Source organism: Mus caroli, unplaced genomic scaffold (assembly GCF_978045245.1).
Source record: "Mus caroli unplaced genomic scaffold, Mus_caroli_1 scaffold_9, whole genome shotgun sequence".
Taxonomy (NCBI): domain Eukaryota; kingdom Metazoa; phylum Chordata; class Mammalia; order Rodentia; family Muridae; genus Mus; species Mus caroli.
In genome coordinates, this window is record NW_028227264.1 from 40,449,769 (window position 1) to 40,467,304 (window position 17,536).

General features: G+C 48.9%; 1 protein-coding gene across 2 annotated transcripts in view; it reads right to left on the bottom strand.

The window, feature by feature from the left end:
- The window catches only part of Foxo3 (forkhead box O3), a 93,352-nt gene that overhangs the window by 4,674 nt on the left and 71,142 nt on the right, over nt 1-17,536 (bottom strand). For both annotated transcript variants that reach the window (XM_029482566.2, XM_021173587.3), the window contains exon 3: nt 6,545-7,980. In XM_029482566.2, coding sequence (XP_029338426.1) covers nt 6,580-7,980 — 1,401 coding nt within the window. In that variant the 3' untranslated portion in view covers nt 6,545-6,579. The remainder of the gene's footprint in view (nt 1-6,544; nt 7,981-17,536) is intronic.

Sequence of the window (17,536 nt, forward strand, 5' to 3'; positions counted from 1 at the left end):
TGGCTCCTTCGTCCCTCTTCCCAACATGGCCTCAATGAATAATCCGCCCCCTTTGGGCTCTTTACTACCTATTTGTCTCTGATAGTTGGCTTATTGAGTTCAGGTGGCTGAACCAGGACACAGACAGTTAAGTGTTGTTAACCATGGGAAAGGCACGGATCTATACATGCTGAAAGACAGAAAGCACAGCTTGCAGTGAGACTGGTGACACACTGGGCTGGACTGTAATGTGCTCTACTCCTCAGCACGCTGGAGCTTTCCAGGTGTCAGGGAAAGCTTCCAGGCCTGGCTGAGAAGACAGAGAGAGCACCTCAAGAGCCTCTGGTTTCCAGGACACTTTGACGCCTAGACTTGTCTGCCTGTCCCGTTGGCTAGCCTCTTGTGCTGAGCTGACAAAATGCAGGGAAACTGAGAGAAGCAGCAATCTTCAAACTTCACAGCTGAGGACAGAGAGCTGTGGCAGGAATCACTGAGGCTAAAGAATGCAGAGGACAGCCTGTCTCTGCCTTGAGGGATGGCAAGAACCTCTCCGTGCAGACGGGACGGCAAAGCTGTAGACTGCATATGCAGTTGATTCTTAGAAGCTTCCGACTCATAGAATAATATGCCAAGTTGGGATTCTGGTCTTTTAAAAGAACTACTTTTGCCAAGTGTGGTGACACATGCCTTTAATCCCAGTACTAGGGGACAGTGGAAGGCAGATCACGTGAGTTCAAGGATAGCCTGGTCTACACTGCAAGTTTTAGGCCACCTACATAGTGAGATCCTGTCTCAAACACAAACACCACCAGCAAAACCCAAATCAACCAACCAAAAGGAACTACTTTCTGAGAGGATGTGGTGGTTGTAGGAGTTAATCACCCTCAACTATTGTACCCCAAAGTTTAACTGGCAAAGACCTGCGGGATCCTCCACACTCTCCACCACTCTCTCCTGGGGGTCACCTTGGGGACACTCCGTCCAGCCTGCTCTCCTCCTATCTAGGTGAGCCGCTGCACAGCCCTTCACTCTGCCTTCCCCAGATGTTCTCCACCTGTGCCTTACATCTGGCACAAACATCAAGTGCCCAGGATGCCTACCCACACTCTGAGATCCCAACACTGAATTCCTTGAAAGCAGGAACACTCGCTATTTCAGGAGCATCGCCTTAGACACAGAGTTTGCTCTCGAGCAGCACAAATCCCTGTGACTGAAATACAGTGTTCCCAAGGAGAGCTTAAAGTAAAAACACAAAACAAAACAGGTTCGCATGAAGCCTTAGCTAAGTGAAGGAGCCAGGCTCTTTGAGTGGCCGGCCCCTACTTTCCTCCCTGCCCACCGCAATCCCCAGGGTCTTCCTGATGCTGCAGGCTCTAGGACCTCCCGCGCCCAGCAGAGTCTTCAGCTTGTGGAGCACAAGTGCAGATTGATAATGCTTCCCAGGAAGAAAACTCCTGTTTCTTGTAAGATGCAACTGAGTAAAAGGGGCATATTAACAGTCAACGGACTCTCACCCATGGAATCAGTCTTCCTGTGTTTCTGTACACCCCACCATATAAAGCCCTCAAATCCCACCATTAAAGGTCTTGCTGCTCAGTCTCAAGCTGCTGTCACAGGAAGAGATCCACCATCTACAGAAGAGAACTGGGGCCTTGAAGAAATGTTCACAGACCTAAGCCATGACCTGAATAGTTCCTATTTACCTTGCCTGGGTGTGACCCTGGGGTGAGGTGGGGTGAATTATGACAGCATGCAGGGTGAGACACTCACGACCTCCTGAAGGTGGGTGGAGTGGAGACACCACCTCACTGAGGGGCCAGGTCCCAGGCACAGAAGATGGTTCACCAAAGTCCTCTTTCCTCAATGACAGCTAGTGTTCCACCTCCACCGCCTAACTGGCCCATCAGCACATTTTTGACTATTTATGACTGTTGGTCTGCACGGCTTTCTGATCATTTCCAAACATACAAAGGATCAACGGATGCTCCAGTGAGCCTCTGGGCCATGTTCTGTACTAGAGGTCCCGTAGAGAGAGTTAGGATTTTGACTTTGAACCTAAGTCTAAGAGTGACTCTGGCTGGGGTCTCCTTGGCCATTAACTTCCCTAAGGAACCAAATCAAATACTCCAGAGATAAATATTTAGCTGGAAAAAAAAAAAAAGAAAGAAAATGTATGGGCTAGAATCCTTTCACCAGGAAGAGGGTGAAAGAATGGGACAGGAGAGGGGGGAGGGGGAGAAGGGAAAGGGGACACGGCAGCGGCACAGAAACCTTCAATCAAATGGAGACTGACAATTAGAGCCTGTTCTCTACAAACACTGGCATTACCCGGAGACATCATGACCAAAGACTCTTGCCCTTCAACAAATGAACACCATAGGCTTAAGAGGTCACTAAACAAACAGAAGATCTGGGGTTAGAGGAAGGGCCATGTCTCTTGCTGGGAGGGGAGGAGACAAAAGCAGACCAGACTCTTGTAGCCCAGCAGTTCCTCAGTCCACAGAGCAGTCCTTAGCACCGGGGCAACACCTCGAAGACAGCCTGACCTTTCAGGTGTTCACCCAACTGAGGCTTGCCAGAGCCACAGCATGGTGACTGGATTTCCTGTCTTCGTGTTATGCAAAACAAGCGACCACCAGCCCTTAGAGGTCAGACCCCCACCCCCTTGGGTGCCTGTCGGGATGGTGAGGACACGGAAGAGCCAGGTTTCTTTCCTACAAGCAGTGGAATAGCTCAGGATGGCTCTGGCTTCCAAACAATGGGAGGCAAGGCTTCTCCTACAGTGAAGCCTGACCGCAGCCTAGGGAACTGTGCGGCCTGTTAGACGCCCCTTCAGAGATGCTTTTGTTTTTTGTTTTTTGAGACAGGGTTTCTCTGTTATAGTCCTGGCTGTCCTGGAACTCACTTTGTAGTGAACTCAGAAATTCGCCTGCCTCTGCCTCCCAAGTGCTGGGATTAAATAAAGGTGTGCGCCACCACCGCCTGGCTTCAGAGATGCTAAAGGAACACTTTGGTAAGGCTTCAAACCTCACCAGCCCATGCGGCAGAATTTCTCTTTGACAGCCTCTCTAATGTGTACTCCCAAAATGGCAAGCAGGACTTTGCAAAGCCCCAGAAGGCATGTAAAGAAACCTAAACTACTGTTGGCTGTCAAGGAAAGCGGCTCCTTTCTGCAAACAGTGTAAGGCTGACTCGGTGCTTCCTGTGGTCTGCCATACGGGATCATGGGAGAAAACATCGTGCCCCACACGATGGTTCTTACAAAAGGGGGGCTCTGCAGGGGAGGTATAAACGTTTGTCCCTCTGTGTAAGTAAGCCTGGTGAGACCCAGAGACAAATGGCATGACACCATTCCACAGACCCGTCTGCGAAGCTCAGTCTTTCCGCCACAGGGACCCTGTGCAACTCTGGGTGAGCTGCAGAGGTGTTTTCACCTGCAGGTCCCCTCAGAGTAGAGCCCAGGGACAATGTGCTGAGGTGGGTGCTCATCTGAGAAACTGGCCCTCGAAGACAAGCACGAACTAAAGGAGAGGTCTTGCTGGACTGTTAACAAGAAGCTGGCATCTGAGTTCAGCCTGACCTTTGACCTTTGGAGCTCCTGAAGTAGCAGGGCCTTATTTTTATGTCATAGTAAAAACAAGTGGAAAATGTGTAACAGTGAGATTGTAGACAGGGATGACCAAGAAACTCCAGCATGCTAAGGCATGCTAAGTTATCCGGCATGGGTCTTGTCAAGCTCACGAGGGCTCACTGGAAGCCCAGACTACAGCCACCAAGTACTGTCTCCTGCTCCTGTACATGGAAAAGTCCACAAGCATGGCGGAAGGACGGGACACTACCAACACACTGAATGCTACACATCAGACTCCCAGATCTCCAGAGCCTGTCACAGAGGTTCTTCAGTAAAATGTCACCTGGCCGGGGCTGCTCCTTTAGCCTCAATGGGGCTACATGACCTTGGGTCGGCACACTGCAAACCAGTGTGGAAAAATACCAAGGCAGCAGCAAACCAGAAGGATGGGGCTCTGGAGCTGGGGAGACTCGTCAGGGAAGGTGAGGCTGAGAGTCTGCCTTTAATAAAGTGGAAACAAGCTAAGTTTCAAAGTTAAAAAACAAAACGAAACTCAACCTGTAGTACTTCTGGGGTCACACTGTGCCCATGATAGTTGACAGAATTCATTCTAAAGCAAGATGGAAGCTCTTTCTCTTTCAGGAGACAGGGCTCCCGAAAGTACCCTTTCCTCACCTCCACCCTGACGTTTCTTCCCTGACCCAAGACATACTGTTCTCGGGAAAATTTAGTGAATTTATCTACAGTCTATTTCGTTTGTATAAAGGGTCTACTATGTATATCCACGCAGACTTTAAACTCTTGACTTTCCTGCCTTAGCATCTCAAGTGCTGGGATTACCTGAGTGCTGTAATTTTTATTTATTTTGTAACCTTTATTATGTTTTACTATTATTGTGTAACTTATTTATTTTGCTAGTAAGTGTCTAACGTGTGCAAGTGTGGGCACTGGCATCTACTGTGAGTGTGGAAGTCAGGACAACTTTCTGGGGCTGGTTCTCCTCGTATGTCATGGGTTCTTGGGCTCCAGCTCAGATCCCCCTGCTTGTCTGGCAAGCACTGGTAAGCCATCCTGCCAGCCTGACTTTATTTAACAGGAAAAAAAAAATCCTCTTTAATCTACTTTCCTTGAAATGTCCTAAAAAGCTAAATAACAACCTGAAGTTCCACTGGGGTAAAATGATGAAATGGATTGCCTCCAATCAGAAATTTAGCACTAATAAAATTGAAGGCTATCATATATTTAAATCTCCCTTAACAGATTTCCATATAACTTTGATAAACACAACACCAACACACACACACACACACACACAGAGCATGCTGTTTAACTAGAAACATCCAACTGAAACAGACAAAAGCTGGTAGGGCATTTTCTCTCAGGTTTGGTGAACAGGGAAGTGGTGTCTACTTACAATGACAAATTCAACATTCTCATGTCAGAAACCACAACCACAGTCTTCCTCACTGGAGACAAACCTCAGAATCTACCTACATCTCTAAAGTCAATTCTCCATGACCCAACAGGTCCGGGAGTAACCGGCTGCCAAGGTCACTCTACTCAGCTTCCACTATGGTCTTCTCCCGGCTCCAGGCTACTAAGGACTACTAAGTGAGGTCTGGGCATCCATCGGGAGCCCTCTTGGGCCTGGGAACACTGAGATGCTTAGCCCAGGGATGCTCTGACACTCCCCTGGACAGCTACCAGGAGGGCTTCAGTGAGCTCAGGAGCTTGCTTGCTCTAGCAGACCCTTATGATACCTGCACCAGGGAGAGGGCTAACAAGGCTGGGCGGGGCTTAGGGCTGTGAGTTCCTTTTCTCTTTTGTGCAGCTTGAAGGAGGAGGTAAACAGCTTGCTGAGATTGAAATTAAAAACAGAAGAAAATGGGAGCTGAGGGTGCAGAGCCTTTCAACCCCGGGCATGTGAGGCCACACTGAGACAAACCAGCTGGCATAAAGAGCAAGCCTCCCCTCCCCAAGGCAGGAGAAGAGTTCAGGGTAGCTCGGTCTACAGCTGCATGCTGGCTCAGTCCACAGTGCCTTTTAAAAAAAACCATTTACAGAAAATATGAATCAAGCCACTTAAGACGTGTAGTCTCTGGGACAAACTGTGTGACCTGGGCAAAGTATTTAACCTCTGTGGTTCCCGGCTTGCTCATCTGTCAGTCAGTACACTCACTCAACTACCCTTGGTACGTCCGACCTGAAGTTTTACAAAACTCTTTCACACTCTTTTGTGCATCTGACTCTTACAATAGCTCTGTGGACTGGTAGGACCACTAATCCCACTGTATAAACTGAGAGAGAGAGAGAGACAGACAGGCAGACCGAGACAGACAGACTCAGGAGCTGACTGGACCTTCAGGGCCTCACTATGTAGCCTCGACATCTGCAAGTGCTCTGCCTCCAGGTGCTGGGACTATAGGTGTGTCCCACCTGCCCAAGTCCATTGCTTTTTCTCACGACATCACAGCACCAGCTGGTTCTAAACTCTTCCCACAATCCCTCCTGTCCTTTCTGCAAAGGGTCTCTGCTATCAACGAGGTGGTGATCTAAGAACACGCCATTAATGCTTTCCTAGCGCAAAACACTACTTTCCTAGGGGGTGAAGAACCATCACACAAGAGATTAAACCAGCGCTAGATGTGAGCCTTTTTAAGAAACTCCTCCGGCTGGTGTGTTTCCCTGTGACCTTTGACCTATGACCTTCCTCCCCTTTCCTTCTCTTATCATCAACCCACACACAGAGGGTAGGAGAACCTGCCTCATAGTGACAACAGAGGACGTAAAGAGCGAGCTTTTTGAATATTTGGGTGTTCTTTTTATTACTGACAGCTGTGAGCCCGGTCTTGTTTACAGGTAAAACTCTGATGAACGATGAACTGGCTGGGAGTCCTGATTGCTGCGTGGGCTGTCAGGATTGGAGTCACCTCCCCACTCCCCCCACCCCACCCATCACGGCAATGCTTTCCCATTGCATTGTGGGGCACTAACCTGCTTTGCCCATTTCCCCTTTCCTCAGTGATCCTTCAGCCTGGTACCCAGCTTTGAGATGAGGCCTGCTTAGCACCAGTGAAGTTCCCCACGTTCAAACCAACAACGTTCTGTGTGGAGATGAGGGAGTCAAAGTTAAAATCCAACCCGTCAGCATCCATGAGTTCACTACGGATGATGGACTCCATGTCACATTCCAAGCTCCCATTGAACATGTCCAGGTCCAAGTCACTGGGGAACTTATCGTGGCCCATGACGGGAAGGTTTGCACTAGCTGAATACAGTGAGGAGCCTGAGAGAGAGTCCGAGAGGGTTTGCATAGACTGGCTGGCGGGAGACTGCTGCTGGTGTTTGGCTGAGCCAAGGCTGCTGGAGTCACTCAAGCCCATGTTGCTGACAGAATTTGACAAGGCACGGCTGCCACCAAGAGCGCCCTGGGTTTGGTGCTGGTGGTGGAGCAAGTTCTGATTGACCAAACTCCCCTGGGTAGGCTGGGCAGCAAAGGACATCATTGGGTCGTTGCGAAGCATCACGTTCCGGCGGGCATTCTGGGCGGACACGGCGGTGCTAGCCTGAGACATCAAGGGGTCCGACTGGGTCATCATGACGTCGCTGTGGCTGAGTGAGTCTGAAGCGAGCAGGTCTTGGAGTGTCTGGTTGCCGTAGTGTGACACGGAAGAAAAGGTGGCCGGTCTGTTCTCCTGGATAGTCTGCATGGGTGACTGACGTAAGGAGTTCAGAGACGAAGGTCCAAACACGGTACTGTTGAAGGAGCCGGTTGGGGAGCCCAGGCCGGAGCTCTTGGCGGTATACGGGAAGCTGGAGCCCCGCTGCATGAGCCCGCCAGGAGGCGATGGCTGCGATGGCGGGAGCGCGATGTTATCCAGCAGGTCGTCCATGAGGTTCTCGGCCAGCCCATCGTTCAGATTCATGGTGCCGGCCATGTCCGTCAGCCGCGGAAGCTCCACGGTACACGGCTTGCTCACGGAGGGCGACAGGCTGGCAGAGCTGCTGTACAGCATGGGGGACAGGGGTCCATCATCGTCCTGGACGTCATCCAGCTCCGTGCTTGCCAGGATGGGTGACAGGCGGCCGCTCACGGTGCTGGCGTTGGAATTGGTGCGCGAGCGGAAGTCGGTCCAAGCATCCAGCTCGTCGCTGCTGCGGGACGTGGGGCTGCCAGGCCACTTGGAGAGCTGGGAAGGACTGTCGTCTGCCGACTCTGGGGCAGCCTGCAGGGCCGCCTTCTTCTTGGCGGCCCGGCCTCGGCTCTTGGTGTACTTGTTGCTGTTGTCCATGGAGACAGCACGCCGCCGGGGGGCCTTCCCGCTCTTTCCCCCATCGGGGTTGATGATCCACCAAGAGCTCTTGCCGGTGCCTTCATTCTGAACCCGCATGAAGCGGCTGTGCAGGGACAGGTTGTGCCGGATGGAGTTCTGTGGAGAAAGAGAAAGGACTGTGAGCGGGAAGGTCCAGTCCAAACAGACATTCGGAGTCTTCCGTTTCTAAAGAACAAACAACCTGAGTAACAAACAAAACATTTCTTATAACTTTTAGGAGGGAAAGGAAGGTACCATACACGCACATTGGGGGGGAGGGGTACCCAATTTGTGGGAGTTGAGTTTTTTGTTTTGTTTTGGTTTTGTTTTGTTTTTTTCAAGACAGGGTTTCTCTGTATAGCCCTGGCTGTCCTGGAACTCACTTTGTTGACCAGGCTGGCCTCGAACTGAGAAATCCGCCTGCCTCTGCCTCCCGAGTGCTGGGGTGCTGGGATTTAAGGCGTGCGCAACCACGCCTGGCTTTTATTTCCACCACGTGGGCCCCGGGGGCTGAACTCAGGCCATCAGGTTTGGTGGCAATGGCTTTTTTATCCACTGAACCACCTTGCCAGCCCTGCTTCAGTTTTATAGGCTAACATTATTTCTGTAAACTACAAATATCTTTTTGACTTGGTACAAAGCACCAAGTTAAGTGGAAAGGTTCATGTTGGGGCGGCAGAGACTGTCCTATGGAGGAGACCCGGAAAACAGGAAAACATTGGGGTGCTCACCTACACTGCCCAAGTTCCCAGGTAACAGCGTGCTTTCTGTAATTATGTTTCTTATTCTGCAGTTTACACTGATATGACCAGGCCACTCCCTCTCCATACTTTGCAGCTAACTTCCCAGCTCTCTGAGAAACTAGTCACCTGGGTGTCTGTTTTGTCCTTGTACTGTCCTCGGCTCTGTAAGTATAGAGCCAGCAGCTAGCTCCTAAAGGCTTCTATCAGAAAGTTTTACATGTTCCATCCAGGGAGCCCTGCCACCAAAGTTTCACAATCCACCAGGTTGGGCAGGGCAGATGTCAGGGATAAGACAGAGCAGAGAACCTCGCTTAGGACGTGCCACACTCTGCACTCTCAGGAGGGGTGGGCTGAGCAACTTCCTTCCACAGAGTACAGAAGGTAAAGGGGAGAGAGATCTGAGAGAGGCCGTGTGGCCTGGGTGACCAGAACTGATGGTAACACAGCACACTGTTACTGTGTATCCTAGATAAAACGGCAACTTTCCCATCAGTCTTTTCCCAAAACCCAAATCCCTATGAATCATAAGAAATACATGAACTCCAATTAAAGGGCATTTACAAAAAAGCCTGTTTAGTACTCCCCAGAACTGCCACAGCAACGGAGTGACCAGAAAATGTAACAATGGGAGCCAGTGCATCCTTGATGAGATCCCATCACAGAACACAAACAAACAAACACCAACCAACCAAAGAAAGCTTTAATCAGAAAAGACTTGGGAAGTCTGATGAGTATTTATAGGTCTTAGCTCATAATAATGATAAATGTTGGCTCACTATAAGAGCACTTATACCAGGGCTCCTATGTAGGGTGCTATGAGGGGACACTTGATGGTGGATCCATGTGAATTCCTGCTAATTTCACAAGTTTCCTATATATCTAAAACAATCTTCCTCCCATCAAAGTAGGGCAAACCCCCTTAAAATCCTAATAATCTGCACCTACAGTAAGGATCTTCCTTCTGGCTTAGCAGATACATCCAGTTGTCAAGGACAACCAGGCTCAGACTTATCTCTGCCACTGGCCAATCACATGGCCCCATGCAAATCATTTCATCAGTCTGCAAAAACAGCAGGTTCCCGTCTTCATTATGGTCATGATAAAATCCAGCCACCCCTCCCTGCCAGGGTGACCTAACAGTGACAGATGATAATGCGCTTCAGAAGCCAGTCACGCCATCAGCCAGCGCTTTCCTGCTCTTAGGAAGTGCAGTTCTAGAGTAAGGAGTGTTCAGAGCTGGTGCAGGCTCCCTCTAATCTGTAAAATACCTGCCATGTGTGCAGCAGGAAGAGAGCTGACAGTGATCCCCACATTTGGAATAGCACCTGCTGCCCAGATGAGTTTTTATTGGCAAGTTGAAAGATGAAAGACATTGTCTAATACTGCATATTAAATACAAACAATTCTAAAAGTCACATTTAAAAAGACTTGGCAATCATCAACTGTATTTATGTAGAAGATACAAATACATGTGTTCTACCAGATTGTTTTTAAAACACAGAAAGTCAACAGAATTTTGTCATAAGTAAATAACTCAAAATACGAAGTATTCCTGATACGTATTCCTAGTCAAGAAGAGACTGTAGTTCAGGCTGGGCCAAGAGCACCAGCCATTCTGCTGACAGCTGCCATTTTCTACAACTGCCACCAAGGCAGGTAAGACACAGCACCCGAGAACCCCGTGGAGCAGGTGTTGTCCAGGAGACGACACGCCATTTCCCTCTCATTTATTTGTTTGTTTAGAATGATGGCCAGTGTATTAATGGTTCAGAAACTGTATTTCTTGGAAACAGGATGCTTTCTCTATGATGTGGATAAGAGGCACACTCCTACCATGCATCTGGCAGAGAAGAGCAAGGCCCACTCTGAGTACATAGGTAACTCAATGTATTTAGTGAAATGTAAACACAGACTTCAGGGTGAAAAGTGAACTAGTCTGGAAGCTTTAGGGGTACAAAGTAGACACCCTCTAATTATTCCCACCCAAGTGTTCACACAAACACCAAATGCTTACAAAAATGAGCAGTCTTACACATTCAGTGATCCTGTATCTTTTAGGGAATGGTATTTTTAAAATGTATTTTCCTGTTCCTAATTCCAAACTTACTAAAAGACCAATGAAATCTTTTATGAATTTTCTGATAGCCATGACTCTACCCCCACCCCCCCCAACAACATATATGTGTAATTTTATACAATTTCAAGTGGCTAACACTATAGACAGATTCCAAGTTTCTGCAAGGCCAGTACCACAGGGAGCCAGGGCAGGGACGGGGCATGAAGACTGGCCTCCTGACCAGGCCTCTAACTGCAAAGTGAAGATCTGCCAGGTCATAGCAGTGCTGGCTACTGAACCTTGGGTTTTAAATCACTGCCTCTAACCCTCACAACTTGGCAAGGCAGCCCATCAGTAATTTTGCATGTGAAGTCTCAGGGTCTGAGACATGAAACAGCACAGCCCACCAGCTAGTGCACAGCTCTGACACCAGGGAGCAGCCAGAGCACAGCTCTGACACTGGGGAGCAGCTTTCCCAACTGTCATGCTATGCTTATCCTACAGCCCTTCACTGGCCCACAGCAGGTTCGTGAGAAGTCACCATTTAATGTCCCTGTGCAAAACATCAGGAAAAATACCCTGAGGAACATAGACACAGAGAGATAATCTTATTGTGACTTTATTTATGAAATACTTGGAAATTTATGTAGGAACTTTATAGAAAAGTATTTTGTTGTTCTTCCTAAGGAGGGATCAGTAGCCACACTGGCAGCGGGACCACCACAGGCTCTTACAGAGAGTCCGCCTGAGGAAGGAGAGCCCGCCTCTAGTGGCCTCTCATTTTAGAAGGTTATTAGTGGTAGAACACAGTCCCTGGGGCCCATTATCTATGGTGCTCAGACAGGTCTTTCCAGCTACTTTATTAAGCCAACATGAAAACAGGGCCACCATCTTGCTGAATGGCTCCAGTCCCAGCAGCCTCTCTTCATGCAGACTGGCCACCATAAAATCCATAATCTGAAGGCGGGACACTGACAAAGACCAATAACCACAGCTCACCTGTCCATTACCGTCCAAATGTCTGGCAGGGCAGAAGCCAGCCACCAATGTATTTATGGGTTCAGAAGTCCAATGGCTAGCTTTGCCACCTCAGTTTTATTGAAAACAGAAGTTAAAGAAAGAAGGCAGAAAGGAAGGGAGAGAGAGGAGAAGACCTGGGTAAACCATCCGCACTGAGATGTTCTTCTCTACACCTTCCCGAGTACCAAGTGAAAAGCAAGGTCCTGTAAGACCACAGGGTCCTCCCCAATTCAATCTCAGGAAAACCACCATTAAAAAATAACCTACTGCCTTTAATCCCAGCACTCGGGAGGCAGAGGCAGGCGGATTTCTGAGTTCGAGGCCAGCCTGGTCTACAGAGTGAGTTCCAGGACAGCCAGGGCTACACAGAGAAACCCTGTCTCAAACAAAACAAAACAAAACCCTACTGTGCTGGACTGAGGTGGTGGCCCAGACCTTTAAACCCAGCACTTGGGAGGAAGAGGAGAGGGGGGAGGGGATCTCTGAGTTCAAGGCTAGCCTTGTCTACAGACAGAATTTCAGGACAGCCAGGGCTACACAGAGAAAAAAACAAACAAACCCATATTGGAAAACAAAACAAAACAACCAACCCTCCCCAAACTGTGGCTTCCCACTAATTTATGTTACTATATAAGACATGAGCTGAATTTCTGAGGTTTTACTTTATGTGGAGAAAGGTAACTGAAGGTAATGAACAATGGTTTGACGAAACTCTAGTTCTGTCAAGTATGGGTTTTCTAACCCTACATTTATATCACACATACACTTGAAGCCCACCATGAAGTGCTCTTGGCTAGAAAACCATGCGTTTTGCTTGGCCATCCCGTCACCACAGTCAGTTACCGAGGCTGCCCAGAAGCCGCCCATCCAGACCTTGTGAGCAGCTCCTGTTATCTAGGCCAAAAAGTCTGTTATAAACTGCCACTTCTCACGCAGCCATGTTGACTTTCCTCGGCTCCAACACACATTTATAAAGCCTCAAGAAACCCCTACAGTTCGTCCAAGGGGGCAAAGCTAAGAACAACAACCCCTGTCCTTCTTGTTACTCCTCTTCTGTGATGTCGTTAATTAGTAACCACACTGGCCAACGTGACTGTGACCACAATTAGTGGCCAACCTTCCAGGAGACATGAAATAGGTGTGTGGAGGAGGCAACCTGTTGGGATTGATGTTTCAGGCATGCTGACTGCACTGTGTGGGTCACTGCCTTTGCCTGACCCACCTAGAGGACATTAACATAAAGATGACTGCACTGATTACGCTTTGGTAATTATTTTCTTCATGTAATGAACAATTTTCTGTTGCAAAATGCATTCACTGCAGAGGCTAAGGTGTCCATGACCCTTAACTATGCCAAATCATGATGAAGACAGGTGGGTTCAAAACAGGACTGGAGTCGCAAGAAGCTGCCTCGAGTTGCAGAGAATCCCACCATTCATTTAAAGAGTGGGTAGGTAGGACAGCAAGCAAGGGAAGGTAGCCATGGAAGAGACAGGCCCAGTGCTGTGATGGGGACCTCAACTGCCACTCTGGAGAAGGCAGGAGCAAATGCACTCTATGTCTGGGATCCCTTCGAGGAGGCTATGATGCGCGGCACGCAATGCTCCCTACCGAGTGCCAAGCACAAGTCTCAACAACAGATCTCACAGTCAGACTCAGACATCTCGGACCCAAGCTTACTGTTTTCTGAGCATCGTGTGCTTTTGAGTCAAAAGGTGAGAGGGCGGTGCCTTCCAAGAAAGGATCACAAACTTGTAAAAGTTTTTAGGGTGCAGTGCCAGAAACTAGACACTTGTTAGCGGCTGCTCACTGCATCTGCCTCAGCTCCTGCATCTACCTCAGCTCCTTCCAAGCCATGTTTATCTTGTGGAAACTCTGCTAACCCAGACACCAGCTGCACATGCTTTCCCTGGAACACAGAGAGGGTTTGTCTGGAAGCAACATGTGGTTCCAATTTATCTTTCCCAGCAACAGCAAGGAGAAATCTACTCACTTTAAAAATAAAAAGGTTGTGCAATTTAACTCTTAAAAGCCCTGCTTTCTTCCTTCCTTCCTTCCTTCCTTCCTTCCTTCCTTCCTTCCTTCCTTCCTTCCTTCCTTCCTTCCTTTGCAAAGACAATTCTAATTCCTCCTCCCCCTCCTCTTCTTTTTTACAAAAAGTGTAATGGCTGTCAACATATGAGCCCGTCACTGCCCACTAGACTCGGGAGACGCTGCAGATGGCTTGTCTCCAGCAGTGTTCATCTGCCTCTCATGCAGAACCCATGTTTTAAGTTTGCCCCAGTGTTTGACTCGAGGGCACTGACTATTTAGAACAAAGCTGTTCGATGCCTGGATTCTACTATTTGCTCCTGGTGACCTATGGGTGGCAATGGCTGCATGGACAGCTCTGAGGCCGCAGAGGCTGGCGTGCCACATACAGAGGCAGCTACAGGAAACGCTGGCTGGGCGGACAGGGCCTGTCAAAGGTTTCAGTTGAGACTCCAGGTTTCTACTCGTTAGTAATTCTGCAGTCTGGCTGCCTGTTTGAGACTCCCAGGGTAGACTTTCCTCACCCATGTCCCTTCCCAGAGGTCTGATTCAATACCTGTGGTGAGGCCTAGGTATTTTACTTTTAAAAATTTTTGTTTTTTCAAGACAGGGTTTCTCTGTGTACCCCTGGCTGTCCTGGAACTCACTGTGTAGATCAGGCTGGCCTTGAACTCAGAGACACCTGCCTCTGCCTCCAGGGGGCCACCATGGCCCAGTTGAGGCCTGGGTATTCTGAAGTCCCCCCTCCCCAGTTAGGCTAATGAGTAGTCACGCTGAAACCCACTGAAGTCCCCTCCCCCTAGAGCATCCCACTCGCTTGATTCCCAGTGCCTCAGGTCTGGTAGCAGTGCAGTGACATCATTGGAGTCCAAGACTTAGACTCACCCTGTCACTGTCCCCTTTAGCTGGCTCTGCCCTCACCTGCATTCATCTCCAGACTCTATCTCCTCTGGACTAACCACCATGATGAATAAAAACAAAGACGAGTGTCAGAGCCTAACCCTGGCGTGTGACAGCAGGCCTGGAAACTGGAAAACATTCTTTTCACATGGACTATCTATAGTGGCCAAAAAATAAGCCTTTCAGCTGGATAAAAATGTAAATAACCCTTCATGAGAAGGACTGTACAATCAACTCTGGCTTTGGAAGACAAGTTTGTCTGTTTCTAGCCTGACTCTTGTCTACAGTCTTAAAAGTTTAAACCATTAAAGGGCCTTAAAAAACAACGATGTTCTAAAATAAATGCTGTTGAGAACTTGGCAGAGGGATTGTATTTCCAGCTAGAAACAAGACTTCCCGCTAAATTTGCTGACAGTAATTCTCTACCCACAGATGTCCTCTGGAAGCAAGTTCTACGTTGTCATGCAGACAGCCAGTGATAGCAGGATTAGAGCGGTGCTAGCAGAGCCATGACTGCCCTCCACCTCGCCTGTCTTAGGTAGAGCTGGCCGGAGAAGCGGCTGAGGAGAAAATCCTAGCACGGAAGCAAAGTCTCCTTAGCGTGGAGGCAGCCAGCATGCTGCCGCACACCGTGCTGTGGGCTTTCTAGCGTGGACTTTATTTGAATACAATAATAATAATATACATTGGTTTTTCACCGAGCTGTCCCACAGCTGCTTTTGCTCTTGGAGGGCAAGAGGGAACATTCCATTCCTTCCAGCCAAGCTTGCACTTGCGGCACACACAGAACCCTGGCAGCCTCGCACCTCTGCCCACACCCACGGCTTGCCGCCCAGCCCTCTTCCTCCCCGCACTCCCCAGGGCCTCACACTTCCCACTCCACAGTCCGGGCCCCAGACCAAGGAAACAGCCACAGGTACCCAGTTCACATGTCTCCTCCACAGAGCAGGTTAGACCACAGCTTTCAGCCAACTCTGCTCTTCAATGTATTCTTCCCTGAGGTTTTCAAATTGTTTCCCTCTCTCATGAGAGACTTGATAAATACATGCTGCTGAAATTCCCTTTAAAACTATGGTTATCTAGCCAGATAAAATTGATGTATCAGAGAGTTCAAAGCCAAGGGATCACAGAACAGTCTTGAAATTTATTTTGCAGTGTTTAGCAACATAATTTTATCAACCCAAACTTTACCTGAGATTTTAAAAAAAGCTACATCTTTTTCCAGTTTGGAAACATACTGTGTATAGAAACGGATGAAAAATGGACATTAGAAACTCACATCTAGAACTCAGGGACATAGCAGAAGGTTTAGAGTCACTTTAGTGACATTAGACACTTGGTACAATGCAGGGGAATACGGCACTGGGAAACGGCAGCCATATTGACAGTGCAAGAAAACGGGGATGAGACTGTAAGGCCGGACTTGGATTCAGTCAGTTAGTAAGTGGTAACAGGGCTGAGGTGACCATACCATCTCCTGGCCTTGAGGCATAAAGGTGATGTCACCCAGAAACAGTATCAGCACAGTGGTATACTGAAGGAGCAGAGTACAGGATATACAAGACAAAGACACAATCCATCTATCTTACCTATCCATCTACTCACCTACCGGTCCCTCCCTCCCATCCCTCCCTCCCTCCAGCCACCCACCTATCCATCCTATCCATCCTATCCATCCTATCCATCCATCTATCCACCCACCCACCAACCAACCCTGTATGGGACCTGGTTTACAGTGTGTACTCAGAATGCTGTCATCTGATCACTGGCTCTGTGGGAAGGGGGCAGAAGCCACAGGACTGGTCTGAACTGCACTTTAAGGTGAGTGAGCTGTGAGAGGGAGGTGAGGGCCTCACGGGTGCTGTGCTGTGCAGTAAGCGTCCGCTGGGTAAGTCTGGAATGGCGCTGAGGTTGCTTTCGAGTTCTCGGTCTCACCCAGGGTATTAGGAGATAGCACATGCTGACACAGACGGAAGGGTCTAGTAGAGGGATGGGGAGACCAACAAATCGACAGGGCATAGACCAGTCGGTCGGTGGTGCAAGGCCTGGTGGATGCAGCTGAGATCTAGCTGACATAGAGCTTCCTCTTAGTTCATTTTGCAAGGCTATGGGGCCTTCACTACTTAGAGACTCACTCGAAATCACAAGTAACAAACCGTGGCGCCAAGCAAGTGCACACGAAGGGAAACTCACAGCAGTGTGTATTTTACTGCAATCTGAAGGAAGAGCATGTGCTCGCTGCTTGCCAGGACCAACGCTCAGTCCCTGACACATCTCATCTCATTTTCTTTTCCCCACAGGCAGGAAGCTGAGAGAGAAGAAAGTTTAAGAGTGTGTCCGGTGAGCCTTGGTGCTGCGAATCCAGCCTGTTGGCTAACTCCAAAGTTCTTCTACCATGGGTTTTCCCAATTACCAAACCCACTGAGGAGGGAGGCCGCACCAACAGGGACCAAAGGGCTTAAGCTACAAACACTTCCCGTATCTGGTAGCTTCTGTGCCGAGGGAAACTAGCCACTGACTGAGTCCAAGCAGTATTACCTGGCTGTCGGTGGGAGGTCTGAAATCAGGTCCTCGAAGAGCTGGTATGGTGCCACAGATCCTCATGCCAGACACATCGGGCAAATGTCTTCAAGTACTCTGGACTGCTAGGACGAGGCTTAATCCGAAACAGGGACCTCACTTTATACTATTTAAAACATCTAATTAGCCTATTATTAAGCCAGAGAGAAAGATTAGCCTGCTTCAAAATTACGTGAATCTTAAAATATGATGTCTTGGGCCTGCAAGTGAGAACAGGCAGGGTGCTCTGCTTAAGCTCAATCGAAAACTCCAGGAGAAACTGCATTACTGTTACAAATGTGGCTGCTCCTCTTCGGGCATCAAAGCTCGAGGCAGCAGAAACCACTGCAGTACAAGTACACTG